The sequence below is a fragment of the Stegodyphus dumicola genome, chromosome 9, assembly GCF_044657685.1.
Source record: "Stegodyphus dumicola isolate Sdum_Otavi_A_Nest chromosome 9, ASM4465768v1".
NCBI lineage: Eukaryota > Metazoa > Arthropoda > Arachnida > Araneae > Eresidae > Stegodyphus > Stegodyphus dumicola.
In genome coordinates this window covers 72,640,049-72,664,263 of record NC_140776.1, presented here as the reverse complement: position 1 = coordinate 72,664,263, position 24,215 = coordinate 72,640,049, and the positions used below count along the sequence as shown (strand labels likewise).

The 24,215-nt window shown below is 31.8% G+C and overlaps 1 protein-coding gene across 1 annotated transcript in view; it reads left to right on the top strand.

Annotated features, from left to right (window-relative positions):
• LOC118200165 (putative U3 small nucleolar RNA-associated protein 11) overlaps nt 1–24,215 on the top strand; it is a 60,240-nt gene that overhangs the window by 17,381 nt on the left and 18,644 nt on the right. The window contains exons 3-5 of the mRNA XM_085823605.1: nt 7,087–7,189; nt 16,268–16,381; nt 17,912–18,005. Of these exons, the coding sequence (XP_085679731.1) occupies nt 7,087–7,189; nt 16,268–16,381; nt 17,912–18,005 (311 nt within the window). The remainder of the gene's footprint in view (nt 1–7,086; nt 7,190–16,267; nt 16,382–17,911; nt 18,006–24,215) is intronic.

Sequence of the window (24,215 nt, the reverse complement as noted above, 5' to 3'; positions counted from 1 at the left end):
ATTATTAAAAGAAACGAAAAGTCTGATCTTAATTGATTGTATATAATTTAATCCCTATGAAGGCCCTAACAATTCTTTCTCACTTAAAGTCATAACCTCATCTTCTCACTTAAAGTCGAGAAAAAGTAAAATTTAATTTCAGATACGTATACAGTACTGAATATAATACAAAATATAAAATTAAATTATATATGTACAAAACCGAACTAACCAATTATATTGATAATACGTAAATATACACTTAGACAAAAAAAAAAAAAAAAAAAAAACGACAGTCCTTTTCAGATAACACCTAGAAGGTGTTATCTGAATGATGGGACGAAAATCAGTAGAAGTGATGTTCATGTACAGAAAAACAAATGATTACAGTTTGAGAAAAATTGGATGATTTAATTGAAGTGATAGAACTAATGCGTTTGTCCACCTCTGGCCCTTATGCAAGCAGTTATTCGGCTTGGCATCAATTGATAGGGGTTGCGGATGTCCTCCTGAAGGATATTGTGCCAAATTCTGTCCAACTGGCATGTTAGATCGTCAACCTCCTGAGCTGGTTGGAGGGCCCTGCACATAATGCTCTAAACGTGCTCAATAGGAGAGAGAACTGGTGACTATGCTGGCCAAGGTAATGTTTGGCAAGCAGTAGAAGCATGTGCAGTGTGGGGGCGGGCATTATCTTGCTGAAATGTAAGCCCAGGGTGACGTGACATGAAGGGCAACACAACGGGCCTTAGAACTTCGTTGACGTATCGCTGTGCTGTAAGATTGCAATGGATAACAACCAAAGGGGTCCTACTATGAAATGGCACTCCAGACCATTGCTCTTGTTGTCGGCCTGTCTGCCGGAAGTCAGGTTGGTATCACACCGCTGTCCGGGTCATCTCCAGACTCACCTTCGCTGGTTATCAGGGCTCAGTTCAAAGCGAGACTCATCACTGAAGACTGTTCTACTCCAGTCAGTGACATTCCAGTGTGAATGAGCCCAACACCACTGCAAACGGGCTTGACTTTGTGCAGAGGTCAATGGTAGTCAATGGTCATCGTGACCTCAGCCCCCTTTCTATGAGCTGTGTATGAATGGTCCTTGCGGTCATTGAAGCACTAGTTGCACATACAGTTGATGATAATGATGCATCTGGGGCTGTGAGTGCCGCTCTGACGATTGCTCGGTCTTCATGTTCTGTCGTTTCTCTAGGCCTACCGCTTCCTTCTTGACGCTGGGCGTGGCCATGATTCACCCATTCCTGCCAACATCGTCTAATAGTGGCATCGCTCCTCAAATGTCAAGCAATTCGCCGATAAGACCAACTGGCTTCTTTGAGAACTACATGACCTCTCTCAAATTCTGACATCTGCGCATATTGTTCGTGCACCTATATGCGAGCCATAGTTACTGTCTACCAGAGTACATGGAATCAAATTCGTGAAGAATTTATGACCTGGAATCGTTATTTCTCCTCTTAAATATCCTGCCAGTTGCGCAGATCAGATGTGCTGTAGCGACAACCATTCATTCATTGGCAGCCAAAATGTAAAATTTTGCATTTTCTGTCACAACCTGTATGCATATCAATTTGTGTCCAATTTGCTTTATATCTTCTCGGTGCGTCGTGTTTTTTTTTTTTTTTTTTTTTTTTTTTTTTTTGTCTAAGAGTGTACATATGGTAATAAACATTGCATAATAATGATATTTTATACTTTGTTCTATATTTTGTTCCGTTTATATATACCTATATATAGATATATATACTTTAAGGATTCCATATTAACTACTACATATAAAACCCGAAAGTGCATCAATAATGTATTTTTCAGTATTATTTAACTTCATCCTGAAGAAATTTTCTGCAGTCTAGTTTGCGTTTTTTTATTCATAAGTCTCAAATAAAAACAATTTAATGTTTATATGTCATTAGAAAATTAACTAAAAATCAGCGACCACAATGTATTTGAAAAACAGTTTTTAGACATAAAAAGGTTGAAAGCCATTCGGGTTATGACTATTTTCTCACATACTCAGCTCCTTCGCATACATGTAACATAGCATTCAAAATGAAAAACTCAATATATACTCCAAATTCATTGATGTAACAAATATCTGTCTTTCTACTCATGTGGTTTTAAAAAAGATATTATTTGCATTACAGTTTATCGTTCAATAATACATTTTCATTGTACAAAATTGCATTGATTCAAAGAATTCAATTTGTATTTTCCTCTGCATAAAACTGAATATAGAGAAGTTAGATGTTTAAACAACCCCCACATTTTCTAGAGATCCCAAGCAAGATTTTCCATCCTTTTCAGCTCTCCCCCCAGTGAAAAAAGGGGTTGTAAATTTACGACCTGGCCGCATATAGGCTGATTTCGGCTGCATGGTAACTTTTCATGTTGTTTGTCGTATATAGTTTGAATATGAGCCAGTTTCCTTCAAAGAGTTCTCTCTGAAGGCTTCCTTCTCAGGCAGATAGTCCTTGCAGCTTTGCATATTCATATAAATTAAAAACTTACCATGGCAACTGAATAGACTGACTGCATAGGATTTTTGAAGTTTTTCCCAAACTTAAAATGAATGCAAGTCAATTTCCCTTTGAAAGTCTATTCTAACAGCATCATTTCCACTGTATAGATAATCCTCAAATGTTTTCTGTAATTAATTAAATCAAACCTAATAAACTTCTTTAAAAAAAAGCTGCTTACTATATATATTTTTTCAAATTTTATTTCCGTACAGAAGTTTCAATTGCATATATATATACCACAAATACTTTTTAAAAGTTGACGAGTTTCTGTAAAATTACACCATAATATTTACTGTAGTAAAATGCACAAGAACTCTCTGCCTAGTTTCTCAGTTTTAACAGATGGCACCTTGAATGACAGAGGTCAAGAGTCTCATATACTCCTTGTGTTTCAACAGCAATCTCTCAAAAGGGTTTTCAAATCAATAGAAGTTAAGCATTTGAATTCTACAAATAAATTATAGATATTAATGTCTGTGCCTTGTCCATAATTTGAATCTAAGTATATCACTATGTAGTTAGCTTTCACTAAATACAGAGTTATTCAAAAAGTTGGACCCAGTTTAATTACTTTGTATTTCATGAAGCATAAATTGGACATAAGCAATCTACATACTAATTCAAGAAGTAAGTTTCAAAGTTTGTGTATACAAGTTGTAAATGTTCAATGTGTCCCTTTTGCTGCGTGACAAACATCTAAATGGTAGGCAAACTCATCCCACATGCAAAAAGGCATGTCTTACATTACTGAGTGTAACACAGCAATGACACAGTTCTGCAGGTCAGCTAGAATTGTTGGTATCAGTGGGATGTAAACAGTCTCCTTAACATAGCCTCACAACAAAGTCACACACCGGGAGATCTGGAGATCTCGTTGGCCAGAAGTATAGAACCAGGTCTTGATTTTCCATGTGATCTATCCATGACTGAGGAAGGCATTGATTTAAAAATCCTCGGACATCACGGTGCCAGTGAGGCGGAGCTCCATCCTATAGGAAAATAAAGTTATGTGAATCATCAATAAGTTGAGGAAAAAGCCATGATTTCAACATATCCAGGTATGTAATTTCTTTTACTGTGCTTTCTGTAAAAAAGAATGTTGCATACTCTTTTGTCCATGATATAACGCAGAACACGTTTATCATCACTGAGTCTCTCTCATGTTGCAATGTTGAATGGAGATTGTGCAGACCTCATACACAAACGTAACTAAGATAGAATGTAGCTTCATCACTAGAAATTACGTGCAGTAAGCAGTAAAGCTTGTATAGCAAATGCCATCTCAAAACATGCCATACACTTGGTTGGAATATTTCTAGTTCTCTATTAGGTGTATTAGTTGACATTCCTGGACTATATAGAAAACTATCTTCTACACTGGTGAAATAAATTAAGAGAATTTCATATTTTATCAAATTGCATGAAAAGAACTGAACTAATATGAAAAACCACTGCTTCTAGATGAAAATGCAAATCTTGTACGGCAAATACGTAAGCATACACATATGTGTAGGTGAAGCCAGCAGAAAAACAGGCTTTATAAGCGCATGGAGGGTAAGATGAATCTGTTCACTGATGAGTCTTGTTTTAGCCTAAACACCAATTCTCGCCATATTTCCATATGGAGAGAGCTAGGGACCTGCTACCTACCCTCCAATGTCCGCGAAATCAACACTTATGACAGTGGATGGTCTGGGCAGGCATCATCTTGGATGGCCGCACACCTCTCCATGTCTTTTACAGAGGCTCTGTGACTGGTGTGAGGTATAGGGATGAGGTCTTGGAGCCCTGTGTTTGCTTTTTCCAGGCTGCAGTGGGCCTCAAGTTCATCTTACAGGACAATAATGCGAGGCCACATAGAGCTCCTCTGGTTGACAAATTTCTTGAGAGAGAGGATATTTGTCGGAATAATTGGCCAGTCAGGTCTCCAAACCTCAACCATATAGAGCATGTCTGGGACGCTCTGGGGAGGGCAATTGCAACATGCAACACCACTCCGAGAACCAACCAGGAGCTGAAAACAGTGTTGCTGATTGAGTAGGGCCAATAGCCACAGGCACTGATAAACTGCCTTATTTCCAGTATGACATAGCGCTGCGAGGCCTGTATGTCTGTATGAGGGGACCTTACTCCCTATTAACCCATTTCTTTTGTGTCTTCTGCAACTGCTGTTTCAAACCTTCACACTCCTACTAACATTCACACACAAACATGTGTGTCTATTATAACAGTTTAATATTTATATTGTTTGTATTATATCAACCTATGTTCACACCAAATTTTATTAAAATCTGTCCAGTAGTTCTGGAGATCATAGATCAAATATGCAAATTCTCTTAATTTATTTCACCACTGTATTTGTCTAATGTCATTCTTTGGCACACGCAGTCAGCCCGAGCTCTTTCCTTTGCAGAGGCATCCAGTTTCTTGAAATTGCATTAACCAACATTTGATGCTTTTCTTAGTTGGTGAATTAATGCCAAATCACAGACTAAATTCCCACTGCACTGTATCGTAGCCATTTATGCAGCTATCACTGTGCCAGCTATGGTAAACAAAACTTTGGAACATTTTCTTTCCTTTGGTATGTAGAACACATATAGAAATAGAAAGGGAGATTATATTTCAAGATTTCCCAGTTTTGAAAGCAACCTGAGACTGCCATAGTTTTAAATGTGCATGACAATCCTTTCTTATTATTACTGCTAATGAAAAGGAACTTATATTTGATTTCCCTTGAAATTGATAGTCTTATTCAAAATTTAGTTTAATCTGGTTGCTTTTTGGCCTAGTTACAAATTTTACGTTGTCGTGTTCCTCTTCGGATTTGATATAATAACAGATATTTTTTTTTATCTTTTTGTAACTTATACTCGTATTTATTTAACATGCATTACATGTAAATAAATACAGTATTCAAAAGCGTTGTCTTAATTTTGACAAAACAGCTTTACTTACAGTATCTATTCAAAAGAGGATGTTGACGAGGAAGGCCCTCTTTTATGCAGACTTGCTTAGATGTTTTATACAATTATGAGTGATCTAAAATGCTCAGCTATTTCTGTTTTTTAAGTTTCATTGTTTTAAAATTTTAATTTTTGCTACAAGTTTATTTTAGATGTCTCTCACCTTTTTTGTTGCTTAAAGAAAGTTTCTTTTGATGAAAGCATGCATATATTATAGAAAAAAATTAGAATGTTTGCGCAGCGACAAAAAGGTGAGCGACACCTAGATACAGTTTTATATCAGGAATTCCAAAATTAAAGTTTTAAAGTAGCAAAACTTTAAAAACAAAGCTAGCGGAGCATTTTAGATAATTTATAATCATATAAAACATCAAAGAAATTTCACAAGAAAAGGACCTTTCTTCCTAGCCCCCTCTTTTGAAAAATTAAATATTCTCTTTAGATACTGTGAATAAAGCTGTTTTGTCGAATTTAAGACAACAATCTTTCATATTGTTTTTATATAAATGTAATGCATGTGATATAGATGTGAGCATAGGTTAGAAAATTATTTAAAAAATAACTGTTGTTATATTGAATTGGAAGAGAAACACGTCAATATGAAATTTATAACTAGGCTTTAAAATAGCAGAAACTGCAAATCAGCTTTAGAATAGCAGAAATTGTCAGTAAAGCTATCGATTTCAAGGGCAACTAGACATAACTTTTTTAGCAGCAGGGAAAAAAGAATTGCCACGTTTGTTTAAATCTATGCCAATCTAAGATTGCTTTTGGCTAACTTTAAAAAGCTGTTATTATAGTTATCTTAGAGGCGGTAGTAGAATTCTCCCAGTTAGTATCCATATGAAGAAATGTTTATAAATAAATGTACATTTAAAAAAAAGTCTCGTGTGTTTTAAAAAAATGAAACTTTATGATAAAAGTTTCACATCTTATCTGCTATTCTTTAATTAATAAGTAAGTATTATTAACTTTTTAAATGTTCAGTGTAAAATACACACAACAGTAAAATCATTTCTTCCAAATTATAGCTATCTTTCACATACAGTTAATTTAAAATGCTGGTGCTTCAAGTTAAAAATGCTAATTTCTGTGTCATGAATTGCACTTCTGCAGTCAGTGTCAACATGATTACGTCACCACTTCTCACATCCTTGAACTAATCCTTCTCTTCTAAGTCCTGCTCTGAATATGATTCTAACGCTCAGAGGGAAAATTTCCATCAAGAAATAGTTTTCTTTTCTTATTGAATTAGTAATTTTTTAATATATTCCATTGAAATAAACTGAGATATTCCATTGAGATAAACTTGTTGCTTCTGTATGTCCCTAAATTTTTTATTGGCCACAAATTTGATGAAGTGGTGTTTGGACCTAAAATTTGCATGCAAAAGAAAATTAAAAATTGTAAGTTTTAAAAATGTTTCAGTAATGACATGTATATATTTATACAAACTAAATTTAATTTTGTGATACTGATGTATATATTTAACATTTTTTTTTTTGGACGACTGTTACAAAAAATAAATAAACAAAAATTAAAACAACCAAACTTATTGTAAACTATTATGACAAAGATGTATATTTTCTTGCTTTTCATAGGGTCTATCATGTCAAACAAAACAAGCTCAAGAAGTTGCAGAAAAAAGCCTTGAATAGAAATCCTGATGAATTTTGCTTTCATATGATTAATTCAGAAATACAAGTATGTCATCATAAATTATGTTTATAATTTTTTTTATCTTTGTTAACTAATATAATAAGTTTATATATGAAAATCAATGAATATGTCTTTAAATATTTTTTCATTCACAAATTTTGCAATTTAATAGAGGAAAATTATACAGTCAAAAGTCGTTAATTCGGACATCCATAATACGGAATTATCTATAATCCGGACCTCTAAGCTAAAAACTTTCTGCGCATGCGCCACGTTGAGACATGTGCATAGGCGTTTACGCGTGCGCGTAAGACCTCTTACGACTGCGCATTTGCGTGTGCGCAAGCGCAGAATACGTTTTCGCGTGCACGTTTTATGTATAACAGACAGTATAAGCTAAAATTATCTAATTATCTATTTCAGTTAATGTTGATGATTGCGTTGTTCCTTAATCTTCGAATTGGATCCGGCTTATTATTTTTTGCAGACTGTAAGAGCAATACTATAAAAGTAAACTTGAACTTTCAATTATGTCAAATAGAATTTCCGATTCTGGAGCTCCCAAAGGATCGTACAAAACGAAAGTATGTTTCGACATCCATCAAACAAAAAGTGGAATTGCTGCAAAAAATGGATAAAGACATGAAGAATGTGATAGAGAGGTTAGAGAAAACGAAAAAATTTTGATTGACAAATTAGTCGGTATTCTCGGCACAGCAATTAACGGGACTTGAACAGCGGAACTTTGTAACTGAACAAAAAATTATGTCTGTTTATAGAATTAAAGAGAAAGTATTATCACATAAAACGAAGCAACTTAAACAACTTACATTGAAAGAAATGTTTAATAAAGTAAACAAATAAATAGTAAGCTTTTTTTTTTTTTTGTAAATTTTGATACCCTTTAGATCATAATTGTTCTTTATTTCATAAATTACGGTTTCATATTTTTAATTTTAGAATTTCTGCATGCCATCTTACACGATTTAAACTGATGATCTATAATCCGGAAAAATCGATAATCCGGAATCGCCGAAGTCCCGACGAGTTCGGATTAACGACTTTTGACTGTAGTGATAATATTAATTTTTATATAAGAAAGGGACTTTAAGGATTTAATATCAGATCAATTATCTATGCAGCATGTCTTTTTCAAGTTAAATTGTGTAGATAACTGTAAAATATTTGTTATAAACTAACAATGAACAAACAGTTTTCTGTAAATTACTAGAAGGCCTTAAGTAATAGATAGAAGAAAAATGTGCTAGGTTGTCAAAATTCACTTTTGTGTTTTATAAAAGTTGTTTGTTTCTTTATGCATTATGGAAGGATCTTTGTTTTTCAAAGAGCAAATTATTTTGCTGTAGTTTTATCAGATAAAGAATAAAAATTAGTAATTAAAAAAATAAAATGGTTGTAGCAACAAATATATTGATTTATTTAATGAAGCCCAAATTATTTTAGGAAGGGAAATGATTAACAGAAAATTGAAATCAAGTAGACTGATTTCCTTGAATGAATATCTGAAGTTTTCTAAACAAAATTTGTAATACAATCAAAAGTCGTTAATTCGGACACCCATAATCCGGTATGATCTATAATCCGGACCTCAAAGCTACAAACTTTCTGCGCATGCGTCATTGACGCATGCGCGTAAGACCTTTACGGCTGCAAATATGCTTGTGCGCGTGTGCAAAATACGTTTACGAGTGCTCGTTTAATGTATAACGGATAGTATAAGCTAAGCTAAAATTATCTAATTATCTATTTCAGTTAATCTTGCAAACTGTGTTGTTCCTTAATCTTCAAATTGGATCCGGCTTATTATTTTTTGCAGACTGTTAGAGCAATTTTATAAAAGTAAGCTTGAACTTTCGATTATGTCAAATAAAATTTCTGATATATATTTACTAATATGAAAGGATCTACAAAGCGAAAGTATATTTCGAAGTTCATTAAACAAAAAGTGGAATTGCTGCAAAAAATGGATAAAGGCATATCCTTTGTTTATCTAAACTTTAACGTTTGTTTATCTAAACTTTGTGTATCTTTAATGCCACGGCAGGCGCACAATGAATTGGAAGTTGATCTGTCAGTACTATCCTTATCTTTAGGGCAGATGTTTTTATTTTATTTGGCTTATAATTCCTTACTAAATGTAGTATTTCATCTCGATGTACTCCGTCTTTGATATGATTTAAATCAAATTCCTCGTCAATATAATTCGCTTCCGATAGTGAAGAAAGTGACAGAGGTTATTGAAACCGAAATAATTTCGAATGACAAATTAGTCGGTGGACACAGCAATTATAGGACTTGAACAGCGGAATAACTGAACAAGAAATTATGTCTGTTTATAGAATTAAAGGGAATGTATTATCACGTTAAAAACGAAGCAACTTAAACAACTTACATTGAAAGAAATGTTTAATAAAGTAAACAAATATTAAGCTTTTTTGGTAAATTTTGATACCCTTTAGATCATAATTGTTCTTTATTTCATAAATTACGGTTTCATATTTTTAATTTTATAATTTCTGCATGCCATCTTACCAGATTTAAACTGATGATCTATAATCCGGAATCGCCGGAGTCCCGACGAGCCCGGATTAACGACTTTTGACTGTATAAGTCTCATTTCCCATTACCCCCAAGATTTTGTTTTTTTTTTTTCTGCTGTTAAGATTTTTAGGAAATTAATTTTAAAGTTTGTTTTGTTGTACATTGTTCACTACTTTTGTTGTCTTTTAATAATCCTAATTAATTCATAGTTTTATTAAAAAGCTTCCAATTCACTTCTATGTCAGTATTTTTCATCAATTTATACTGAGAATTTTCACTGGGATAAATAAATTATTTTCATTGACTGTAATCATCATCTTTAAGATAGCCCTCTCCAAAGAAAACCAAAGTCATCTGGAACTGGGAAGAATTGTCTTAGAGATGGTTCATTGTGCAATAAATAATAAAATTAAATGAAGGTAAAAAAGGCAAAATTGAATATGCCTATACATATATGTATTTTTTGTGAAAGACATAAATATATATTAATTAAAATGTTTGTGAAGAAAATTCGTCACGTTTTCACATGAGATCTCACAATTTTCATAAACTAACAGTCTCGTTTTATATAGCAGTGTAAGCTGAATTTCAGATTGTATGTTATATTAATTTAAATGTTTAAATATACTCAAAATCAAAATGCTTAAAATTCAAAATTAATGGTAAATGTACTTGCTAGCACAAATACAAGCAGAGAAATTATCTTAGTTTAAGAATTAGATAAGATATAAATCCATGTGTAGTATGGAAAATTATAAAAATTTAATGATTTTACTATTTAGGTGCTTTACAAAATTGTTCTCCTTCAATAAAGTATATAGAAATGATTGTAAAGTGTTATTTATTTAGTATATAATGTAGCCTAAAGGTAGATCATGACATTTGTAAGTAATACAGTCAAAAGTCGTTAATCCGGACTCGTCGGGACTTCGGCAATTCCGGATTATCGATTTTTCCGGATTATAGATCATCAGTTTAAATCTGGTAAGATGGCATGCAGAAATTATAAAATTAAAAATATGAAATAAAGAACAATTATGATCTAAAAAGTATAAAAATTTACAAAAAAAAAAAAAAAAAAGCTTAATATTTATTTGTTTACTTTATTAAACATTTCTTTCAATGTAAGTTTTATAAGTTGCTTCGTTTTATGTGATAATACTTTCTCATTAATTCTATAAACAGACATAGTTTCTTGTTCAGTTACAAAGTTCCGTTGTTCAAGTCCTATAATTGCTGTGTCGAGAATACCGACTAATTTGTCAATCGAAATTTTTTCATTTTTAATAACCTCTGTGTCACTTTCTTTGCTATTGGAAGCGAATTATAATGACGAGGAATTTGATTTAAATCACATCAAAGACAGAGTACATCGAGATGAAATACTACATTTAGCAAGGAATTATAAGCCAAATGAAATAAAAACATCTGCCCTGAAGATAAGAATAGTGCTGACAGATCAACTTCCAATTCATTGCACGCCGCAGCGTCCCCGCGGCAGAGCAGCGTGAAATTAATAAACAGATTTCGGAATGGTTACATAAACAAAGGATATGCCTTTATCCATTTTTAGCAGCAATTCTACTTTTTGTTTAATGGACTTCGAAACATATTTTCGCTTTGTAGATCCTTTACATATTAGTAAATGTATATCGGAAATTCTGTTTGACATAATCAAAAGTTCAAGCTTACTTTTATAAAATTGCTCTAACAATCTACAAAAAATAATAAGCCGGATCCAATTCAAAGATTAAGGAACAACGAAATCTGCGACATTAACTGAATTAGATAATTTTAGCTTAGCTTATATCATCCGTTCTATATTAAACGCACATGCGTAAATGTATTATACACATGCGCACACGCATATTCGCAGCCATAAAGGTCTTACGCACATGCGTCAACGCGACACATGCGCAGAAAGTTTGTAGCTTTGAAGTCCAGATTATTGGTGTCCGAATTAACGACTTTTGACTGTAATAAGATTTACAATTTTCTCTTATTTCTTGTATATTGAAAATAATTCAAATATTGCTGTTTACTATTTGATTTTGTAATATTTTTTCTATTTCTATTTTTTCTATTCTATTCTCATTCTAATTTTCTGGGCAATTAACTTTAGAATTAAAAAGTAACATTGCCATAAAACAAGACTAAAAGAAGATTATGTAGTTAATATTTTAAATAGTGCATATAAGTAATGTTTAAAATGCAGGAAAATTTCTTTTGGCTTAAATCAGAAAAGGGAGGGAAAGGGCTGAAATCTCTCATTATAAATTTGATTAGCAACATGGAAAAAAAAAATTGGAGCTTATTTAAGTATAAACTTAATAAAATTGACCTACTTCATCAGTGTTTTTTTTTTTTTTTTTTTGTTGTTGTTGTTGTTGGTCACTTCTTTTCCTAAAACATTTTGAACTTTATACAGTAAACTGACAATTTATCATTTCTCAGATTTTGATCAAAGTCTTTAAATTTATTTTTAGAATATTGTACAGAGTGTAACTCATTTTTTCTTAATCTAAGCTAGTCTAACCTTTTAACCTGCCAGGTGAATTTTTGCCGATGCTTTAATTAACAGTAGAGTACTAGATGAATATAACAGAAATAAAGCAACAGTGCATTCAGCTCAAAACTAAGCAAACAAAAGTAAATTTGCTTCCATTTCTTGCAATGACAGACAACATGGAATAATTTTCCGTTCACACATTTCAATTATATCCTTACATCTTGCTTGACTGATTTCACAATCCACTATTTAATATTCAAAGCAAAGAAGAAATTTAGCAACTAATACGAATATCAATCATATAAGATGCAAACAGGGGAGACATTTTATAGCCAGCTGAAGCTGCCAATCCTCACTCTTAAGCTTAGATTCTTACTCCTGTTTTAAACTTCTCTCATTTACGTATTCTGGTGGAGTAAATGAAGCAATAGGAATATAGGACAAATTTAGCATAAGTATGTGTTGGTTAAAATAAACCTTACATACAACACTTCAGTTAAGAATACAGTTGGGAATTTTTATTTTCCTCCAACAAAATTTCTTCCACTCCTTAGAAGCACAGGCACTGATAAACATTTTGAAAAAAATTTGTTCTCTCATTAAAAACACACATGCATACTTATCTACGTTAATATTGCCAAATTATCCATCATGCTTACTTCAGTATCTATCAGCACTGAAGTAAGCATGATTGATGATAGAACCTCAAAAATAGGAATGAAGCTGTATCTGGCACCTCTTAGAATATTTATTTTTAATACATTATCAGTGCATAGACAGGAAATTGAAAAAAAAAAAAATAGTATAAATAATTCAAGAACATGATCCATCGTTTAAAACATCCTTATCATAACACCAAATTAAGAAAAATTACATCTTTCTAAGAAAGTATAAAATTAATGATTCGGAAAAAATTAAATACTGTTTTTCATAAAAATAGCTTGTCTTGTTTAAGTGAATTTGATTTGCCTATGACATAACAATAATAAAATTAGAACTACCATTCTGGGGGTCATCTTAAATATTTGATGGTGTCAATCTAGTTAGAAAATAATCATTGAGAAGAAGAAGAATCTAATTATCAGTACTGGTGCTCAGTAATGTTCTCAGAAATACCAGTTGTTTTTAGAGGTGGTCCTAAGATTGGTTTTAATGATATTTGAGAACAAAAAAGTGAAATTAAGAGCTAAGTGTTTTGTAAAGTTAATTTAAAATCAACACCTTTGACATAATCAAGAAGCAAAGTTTAATTAATGAAATGTGTAAGTAATGATGAACGGTTACTTCATGATTTATACATTTTCAGCAATGTATGAAAAAGCTTTGTATGGAATTCTTTGACTTTAAAATATGAAATGATTAATATTTCGCAAATTCTCTAAGCATTTTATGCAGTGCCAAAAGAAAAACCTATAAAATACTTCCACTAGTAATATTTCTAATGTTATGTCACAAGGCATATGACTTTTGAGACTTGTCTCAGACTGATTCTATATTTACATTTGTCTTTGCGTCAGAGTAGCAAAATATGCTACTTTGAATTTGTTCAGCAAAGACCCTAGCTCAAACTATACTGTATGAAAATTTAAGAAGAAGGTGTAGTATCCGAGAAGAAATCATGGCATGTTGACATATTATTGTAATTCTGTAACGAACTATCTAAAGTACTGACAACTCAATACTGCAAAAAAAAATAATGTTTTCTTAACTGAAACTGCTTATCAGAACTTAGAGAGAAAAGGCATGATAACTGTTAAGAAGGAATCATGTGACTATTGACTGCTGAATTGCTATAATGTGGCATTGGCAAAAAACAAAAATTAATTGATTTATCCTGTTAATGAATGCATTAGTGTTACCATCACATCTTTTCAACAAAAGCCTTTTTCATGCGTCTCTGTTAATACTTTGTTTAAATAGCATTAGTTATTCTTTATAATGATATAGAGTTTGACTTGCTTTGGAAGCGTAAACTAGATCCAAACTCTAAACAGACGTAGAATGAATTATCATTGTGTCTGAAATAACAACAGATGACTTGCTTGGGAAGTGTAAACTAAATCAAAACTCTGAACAGACATAGAGTGAATTATTGCTGTGTCTGAAATAACAACAGAGACTTGAAAAGGTTTAAACAAACCTTTTTATTAACAGGTTTGAAATGCAGTCGAAGACTACACATTTAAATTTAAATTAAAATTATCTCAAAACTCTAATGGGCTTAACAGTTTAAATGTTGGTAGCAAATAATGCAAAGCTAAATAATTACAAATTTATCAGAGATGTGAGAACTAAAGTAATGCGGCCTTGAGAGGCAAAAACATCCTTTGTTTCACAATCCAAAAATTCAGCTTAAATGCTCTTTTAACTCATTAGCATTTCTGGTGAGGAAATGGAAAGGAGAAGTAAAGAATGAAATTATAAATAACTGGTTAATTTAAACAATGTTATAATGCTTAAGAACAGTATCTGTAATATTAACATAATTCAGACATTTCATATCTTGTCCCAAAATGCCAGATAATATATTTGTTTTCCAGACATTTTATAGAATACGGTCAAAAGTCGTTAATCCGAACTCGTCGGGACTTCGGCGATTCCGGATTATCGATTTTTCCGGATTATAGATCATTAGTTTAAATCTGGTAAGATGGCATGCAGAAATTACAGAATTAAAAATATGAAACCGTAATTTATGAAATAAAGAACAATTATGATCTAAAGGGTATCAAAATTTACAAAACAAAAAGCTTAATATTTATTTGTTTACTTTATTAAACATTTCTTTCAATGTAAGTTGTTTAAGTTGCTTCATTTCATGTGATAATACTTTCTATTTAATTCTATTAAACAGACATAATTTCTTGTTTAGTTACAAAGTTCCGCTGTTCAAGTCCTATAATTGCTGTGTCGAGAATACCGACTAATTTGTCAATCGAAATGTTTTCGTTTTCAATAACCTCTCTGTCACTTTCTTCACTATCGGAAGCGAATTATAATGACGAGGAACTTGATTTAAATCATATCAAAAACGGTGTACATCCAGATGAAATACTACATTCAGTAAGGAATTATAAGCCAAATAAAATAAAAACATCTGCCCTGAAGATAAGGATAGTGCTGGCAGATCAACTTCCAATTCATTGCGCGCCGCCGCATTTCTTCCCCCCCCCCCTGCCGCAGAGCAGCGTGAAATTGATAAACAGATTTCGCATTTCAAAACATACTTTCGCTTTGTAGATCTTTTACATGTTAGTAAATATATATCGGAAATTCTATTTGACATAATCGAACGTTCAAGCTTACTTTTATAAAATTGCTCTAACAGTCTGCAAAAAATAATAAGCCGGATCCAATTTGAAGATTAAGGAACAACGCAATCTGCAACATTAACTGAATTAGATAATTTTAGCTTAGTTTATACCATCCGTTATACATTAAACGCGCATGCGTAAACGTATTCTGCGCTTGCGCACACCCATATTCGCTGCCGTAAAGGTCTTACGCGCAGGCGTAAACGCCTATGCGCATGCGTCAAAGCTACGCATGCGCAGAAAGTTTGTAACTTTGAGGTCCGGATTATAGATCATTCCGGATTATGGGTGTCCGAATTAACGACTTTAGACTGTACTTGTTTTTCGAACATTTTCTGTAATATGCATATATATTCTCGTGGCATTTATTTTATTGCAGTGTGTTTGTATACCATATTTTACATATGAAGTAGCAAAAATAATGATATGGAAAGTGGTTGAATTTTAGAAATGAAATGAAACAAAGAATACTTCAAAAATGTCGAGAAATATCTATGAAATAATTCAGGATAACTAACACTTTGATGTCTGTTATTGTGATACTGAAGGAAATTGAATATGGATTTGATTAAGATTTCTAGCACATATGTGTGTAATTAATAATTAGTGGACACACATAATGTGATATTAAATTTTCATTTGTATATTGTTGAAATTATACACAACTATTATAACTACTGGGATGCTTAAAATATAAAATTAATGAATTTCCATGTTTTTGTTGTTTTTTTTCCCCAGGATGGTTTTCACTATGAAAAAGAAAAGCCGGAAGAACACACTGAAGCTCAGTTAAAATTGATGAAAACACAAGATGCTAATTATGTTAACTACAAATTAAGCACAGAACTTAAAGTAAATCATTTTTGTTTAATTATGTTTATCAGTGTGATTAAAAATATGCTGAATTCATTCAACTTGTGTATTGTATTTTGTAAAATGAATTAAGATTGTAATTTTAGATATATGACATTCATATATCTAATGCATTCACTTTCAAGTAAATCAATAATTTCAGTTTTGTTTTTAAATCATAACTAATGCTTCTGTTAATGCTATGTGTACAATGCTGGCCATCTAAAATGCAACACAGAAAAGGACAACGGATATCAAAGCCAAATGTATTTTAGTGATTACACATAATACCAATGTTAATTGATTTGAAATACAGCCATCTTTGAGGTGAGAAAGACAAGAAACTCAGTAATAAGTGTTGCCTCCACATTTGTTGATAACTGCTGTAACACACTGCATCATTGAGTGAAAGAGCCTTTGGGTGTGTTGTTGGGGAATGGCATCTCATTCTGCCTCCACACCTAGCCAAAGTTCATCTGGTGTACCCACAGGTACAGGATGCTGGGCTAGGCATTCTCCAATCATTGACAAGACATGTTCAGTGGGCTATAAATCTGGAGAAGAGGCAGGTCAGGGTAGCAATGCAATATGGTAGACTAAGTAGAAAGCCTGAACATCATGTGCAGTGTGTTGTCTTGCATTGTTCAGTTGAAATATGGCTGCAGGCAAGCTGAGAAGGTAAGGAAGGAGAACAAGCTGCAAAATCTCAGATATAACATCGGTTGGTTATAGCTTGTGTACTAGGGGGTGCAAGAGTATTATTATTAATAATAGTATTTAGATTTATGAAGTTTAAATATTCATTTCATTAACCTTGTTTAATGTTTTCTGATTATCCACACCTTCACCAAAAAATCAAAAAAAAAAAAAAAAATTATTCATGATACAAAGCAATATGTTGCCAAAAGTTATTTATATGGCAACCCACATATGCACATAGTGGACGTCTGTTTTGGTTAGTATTCATTTCCAGATTTGTGTGATGCCAAGTTTGTGCAAATCTGATGCTTTTTTGAGCGAAAACAGATCGCCGTATACATGGGAAGAACAAGAGTATGAAAAGGATTTTCTCAAACAAGTTAAATATTTTATTAATGATGTTCTTGTTTCTTAATTTTATTGATTGATTGCTCTTGCTTGGAATTCTTAGTGTGCTAAGATTTAGAAAATTACTGTTGCCTTTCATTTGTTGACAAAAAATTAGTCAACAGTGAGTATGCAGATGCTCTCCAAAGTTGACAACGTGTTTGCAATTTTTCAGTAGTGGTTTGGATAATCAGAATGTACCTTTATTTTTATTCAAGTACTTTATAAATGAAAATTATTTTTAAAAATGTTTATAATCACTTTAAGCTGTAACATATCTTTTCTAAAGTTCTACTGTATTATATGCAATTATGTCTTTACATTAGTACATAATTATTTTATTAGCATATTTAATCAGTATAATTTTGAAATTTAAATAAATAAAGTTTTATTTAGCTTATGTGTTAAAATAATGTTCATAAAATGCTTTTCTTAATCTGCTAGAAAATTGAGAAACTAAAAAGTGCATTAGCAGTATTAGATGTTGAGGATAAGCCTAAGAATGTCCATACATTTTACGTAGATTCAAAAGCAGAAGGTATGTACTTTTTATTCAGTTTCATAATAACTGAATGTCTTTCATTACTTGATAACACTGCATTTACTAAATGTCAAATTGCAATAATAAATGACTATAAAATTATTATCTTTTCTTTTTATTGGTTTTCCATTAAATAATTTTATTTTTGTGAATTCAAAACAAAAATGTAGTTTCAAAAAAAATTCTAAATAAAACAAAAAGTTTCATTTCTTATTAAAAAAGCAAGTAATATATGTTGAACTCCCAATTATTTACTCTGTTCCAACCGAATTTTTAGATTAGTAAGAAGATGAAAATTTTTACTTTTACTTTATGGAAGAAATTCACAATATTTACTAAGTTATAAGGTATTTCTCCCACCTTCGTAGCGTGCCTTCATGGTGTAGTGGTTCTGCACACTAGGCCGGTATTCCAGAAGTCCGTGGTTCGATTCCTGGCGAAGGTGATTGCTCATTTTTCATCTCTCTGGCTTTTCCAATTAACCTAATGTCTCCACAGTGGCACCCGAACTAAAAAGGGTGATGGATGATTTCTCCCCACCCAGGATTTGGCGATTGGGTCCCCTAAAAACCCCAGTCGCCCTTTAAAAGGGGGAGTATATAAGGTATTTCTCCCACCTTCCTAGCGGCGTGCCTTCATGGTGTAGTGGTTCTGCACGCTGGGCCGCTATTCCAAAGGTCGTGGTTCGATTCCCGAAGGCGGTTGCTAATTTTTCATCTCTCCGGCTTTCAGTTAGCCTAATGTCTCTACAAAGTCTTATTGTTAAAGCCTGGATTGAAGGTAAAATCTTAAATTTATATATTCATGTGTGAAAGAAACTGTTATTGTAAAGTAGAAACATTTGATAAAGAGGGGGCAGCATTAGGTCTCATTTAAAATTATTTCTGGTATTCAATACTATGAAACTTTTGTGAAGGAAGGATAAAAATATGGATGATGGAAGAAACCAAGCATGTTAAAGACTAGAAAATTTTACTTATTGTTGATGCAATAAAAGAGTACAATGTGTAAGGTGAAGATGAAATAACAAGGGAGAGGTAGAATGATGTAGACAAGCTGTTATCATGCCCGTCGAAAGTTGAGAGGCTAGAGCACTGGATTTAATTTTTCTAAATTTGATGCTGAATGGGTAAACTGTCCAGCAGCATGAATATTTTCACAAGTTTTTCATATATAAATAAATATGAACCTATTTTCATTAGGAAACCCTTAAATTGCATTCTTCCTAAGATGAGCCTTAACTATGCAGCCCATCTGTTGCAATTAATTATCAAGTTTAATTTTTGAAATATTTTGTATATCTGATAAAGACTTTCTTAAAAAGTTTGAGCTGTTGTAACATGTAATACATTACTCTAAAGTCTAGTAAATGCATCCAAGCATCTCAGACAACAGACAATATATAGTGTTTTATTGTAAATTGCAGAGTAAAATAATGTAATATAACCATCATGCATTGTGTAATAAAATATAACAGAATAAATAGTCCAGTCCATATAAAATTATTAAAAGAACAGGCTTGTTTAGTTGAGGGATTCATTTCTGCAGTATTTATTTGAATTTTATCACAAAATGAGAAATAGTAATTAAAGTGGGTAAAATTTGATGAGTATACTACAGTAGTCTGGCTAAAATACTAATGAGAATTTTTTGTAAGAAAAGAGAAAATCTGAGTGATAAGCTTGATTTTTATTCATGTAACTAATAGGCAAAATGTTTTGCATGTTAAAATGTATTCATTTTCATTAAGCTTTATTTCTTGTGTACACTGCGCAAAAAAAAAAAAAGAAAAAGGGGGACAGTTCAAGATCTCTCATTCTACTGGGCCGATTGACAAAATTCAAATTGTGGTTTTCCTGTCTTGAAAGTGCGACTTAGGATATATATTAGATTTATATATAGCATTGTTCTAACATAGCTATTTTGAACAAAATCAGACTTTTTCTGAAATAACATACCAATTTTTTTTTTTTTTCCATATTTCGATTCTAGGACTCAAATTATGCATAGATATTCAATTTTGTAAAATTTGGTGTGAAATTTATGGAGAAAATCAAAACTTTATCTTGGCGCAATTTTTTTCAGTTTGCGCCAAGAGTAATTCACTTGGCAAATTTCGTATTATATGGCAAACAATTTTCCTTTCCCTTCCATTATGCCGGAGCAGAAAAAAGTCACCTCGTTCTGACCTTTGTGCATTGTGCATGAGCGGAAAAAAAGTCACATCATTTCTTTTTACTTCCTTGTACGAAGTAAAAAGGAAGTTTTGTAATCGCGAAAAGTTTCAGGCAGGATATTTCAACGAAAATATCCATTTTGACCGCTATCGAATGCAATTTAACGATGTTTTTGCGTGATATCTGTACGTAAGGACAGAATAAAATACTCTTTTCGGCTGATCTTTGGAATATGGTAACAGGTAGTTTGGCGATATTTTGGAGGCGATAAAGGTTACTACCTAGGACTTTGGAAATAATGTGAGAAGTACTCAGTTCCGATTACGCATTATTTTGTGTGAGGGAAACGAGAGATCATGAGATATGTCATGTGACATTAATGGACAAATCACTGTTCTTTAATCGGAAAAGGGGGTATATTTGTAAAAATATCTGCTGTACTTTATAGCAGTAGTTTCATTCTATGTTCTGTGAAACAGTGTTATTTAATATTCGGATCTCATGGCCGTATATAAAGTAAATCTGAGATTTTTATTACATTTATGTGTAATTGAAAAGAATTGCTTAATTGTGGATAAGTATGAATGTCCAATATGTGGGAATGAAATGAGATTGTGTGAAAGGAAGGATATTACAGATAGTTTGAATGGCGATGCAAGAAACCTGGTGAAAATGGGCATTTTGTGATCCGCCATGCACTCAAGATTCTGTAGAAGATTAGTCTAATCTAAGTTAGTATTTTTAATTATTTGAGGATATTATATTTATGCATTGTTCTAAATGTAAGGAGTAAATAAATTAATATGTTATTATTGGGAAATTGTTATTAAAGATTTAAAGTAATTAGGATTTTTTTTTTTTTTTTTTCCTTTGAGAACATACAGACTCCCCGTGCACCACATATGTACAACACGAGGCAAGTAATTAGGATTGTAAGCTAATTTTTATTAATTTAATGTATGTGCTTATTTATATTTTACGTAATGTTTTTTAATTTAATTATATTTTAATTTAATGATCGTGATTTTGAGAGTTATATGTTTGTAGTATTTTGGAATACGTTTGAGTAGAAGTAAATGTGCATGGAAAGAGTTTAAGTATTTGTAATCATTTTTAATGTTTTGTTATAAATTCGTTGGTGGCGTTTATAATAGATAATTTGAGGTAAAAGATTTTGGATATTTTATTTATTTTATACGTGCAAATGTCCATCCTTGGAAAGGGTATATACTTTTTCACGATCAGGTAATTTCATATATGTTCTTTTTACTGGATTTAAAGATTCACACAATTTTCATGCATTTTCGTGAAATTTTTCTGATTTATGAGAAAAAAGCAGTGTACATGGATATAGTGAAGAGTGTGCGCAATGCCATTTTTGTGCAATTCTGGGATGTTTTTTTAAGTAAAAATAAGTCGACGTGTACATGGTTTAGTGATATTTTAATTAAATGATAGTTATTTTGTGAATTTTATGTTTGTAGGAATTTGGTATACGTTTCAGTTGAAGTAAACGTGCATGGAAATAATTTAAATATTTGACACTAAGTATTTGTAACCATTTTTAATGTTTTGTTATGAATTCGTTGGTGACGTTTATAACAGATAATTTAGAGGTAAAAGTTTTTGGATATTTTATTTATATTATACGTGGAAATGTTCATCCTTGGATAGGGTATACACTTTTTCGCGATCAGGTAATTTCATATATGTGCTTTTTACCAAGTTTAAAGATTCACAAAATTTTCCTGCATTTTCGTGCAAATTTTTGTAATTTATGAGAAAATAGCAGTGTAGGTGGATAAAGTCAAGAGTGTGTGCAATGCCATTTTTGTGCAATCCTGGGATGTTTTTTTAAGTAAAAATAAGTGGACGTGTACATGGTTACTGTGTATGCGCGATTTTGAAAAACGTGAAAAGGAGTTTGCAATTCTGCACTTTTTCCCAATTTTGCAGTTAATATTTGTCATGATTAAGCAGTTTTGTTCCATAAAATTTCTAGCATAAGTGTAATTCGGCTAGCAGATTGTTGGAAAAAGTGTTGAGTAAATAAAAAGAAAAGAAACATGTCTTTACTTCGAGAAGACAAAATGGCGGCGAAAAAAAAATAGGGGGTTGCTGTAGCAGAGTTGGTCACCAAATTTTCGCCAAAAAATCGCCAAGTTACTATAATCCAAAGATCAACCCTCTTTTCCTTCAAAAAAATTATAAAACTGCTTTAAAATTAATTCTGAAGACAAGTGCATACATACGTATCCCGTAAAACTCAAAAACGAGTAGCCTCAGAACGTTGAAATTTTGTATATAGGACTGCTATAACATGTAGATGTGTACCTCGTACTTTGGTTGCAGTCAGCCGCACCAAACGTATATAAATATATATATCCACTCTATTACCTGGCTCAGTGATCTCAGTTTCTTTACTCTCATATGTTTGTAAATTGTACATTTTTTGCTTTAAAAATGATTGAATTATGTTGTTTTTATCTTCCGGTTAAGGATTTTATGCCTTTAGTAAATCTGTGTGCAATATTTTTAGAATTATAAGAAATTTAAAAGTTTTTTAATTGTCGCCTAAGCCTGATTTTAATGGCGGCCATTGATGTTTACATTTGAAACAGGAGACTAGTGAATTTGTTGCCAATCTAGAGAAACTTAGCTTTGCAACAACAAAGATAATGCATTCATTTATTATTGCCAATTAAATCATGCTTAATTCTTTCTGGAATTTTTTCGAGGAAATAAGCGTTTGAGATTTACTTCGTAATTTTTAATATAGATATTCTGAGTTTTTATGTATTTTTGCCTTCTCGTGAAGTGAGAACTGAATTAATTAAATGAGAAATACTCAATTGTCTGTGAAAAACTGTTTCTTTTTTGTTTTGTTTGCTTAATTTCTTTTATACATAGTTCTAGCTTTATTATAGTATTTGAATAGAACATGTGGCAACGATTAGATAATTCTTTAAATGATATACATTTTGTGCATTCTGAGTTATAATATGAATGAAATATAATACTGTTAAGTAAACCTAGCGCCAGAGTGTCGCTATGGTAAACAAAGTGAATTTTAAAGAATGCATTTATTCTATTGTGGTTTATGCACTGTCGGCGAAGTAGGTTTAATTCAATCTAATAAGTTTAAATAAAATGCAAGAAAAAGTGCGTATAATTTAATATTCCGTACAAGGAAGTCATGTGGTGTACACATCAGATTTTTTCTAATAATTTTAGCAATGTGTCTAAACAACATTTGATGTTTTATCGCTTTCAACAAATATGCTAAATTTAAAAATGTGCCAATATATAGATTCACGTATATCTTCGGAAATTTTGAATAAAAAACTGTAGTTTTTTGCAGGTATGCTTAGAAATACATCTACTTTAACATGATGGTAAAAATTTTGTAGATTATAATTCAAAATTTTTGTTTGAAAAATTTCAAAAAATTATTTAAAAACACAAATTTAAAAAATAATTGTAAAAAAATGGATGAATTTTATTTGAAATGAACCTGAATTTTGAAATGTGAAAAGAAGAATCAAACAAGTTTAATTAAAAAAGAGAGATTAATAAATATATACCAAACTTATTTAACATTGAGGGACTAAAATTTTGAGAGCTAATTTTTTAAAAACTACTTGTGCGATTTTTACAAAACTTGGTAGTTTGACGTAATTTTAGTTGTACAATTGAAATATGGAAAAAAAAATTGGTATGTTATTTCTGAAAAAGTCCGATTTTGTGTCAAAATACCTAAATTAAAACAATGTTATATGTAAATCTAATACATATTCTAAGTCGCATGTTCGATGCATGAAAAACGCAAGTTGAATTTTGCCAATCGGCCCAGTGGAACGGGATATATAGAACTGTCCCCTTTCTTTCTTTCTTTCTTTCTTTTTTTTTTTTTTTTTTTTCCCCCGCAGTGTGCAAATAGTTCTTAAATTTATTTTATTCATTTTTTTTCCTCTGGAAGATGTTATAATTTTCTTTTTCTGTAATAAGTTTAACAATTCGCTTGACAGAA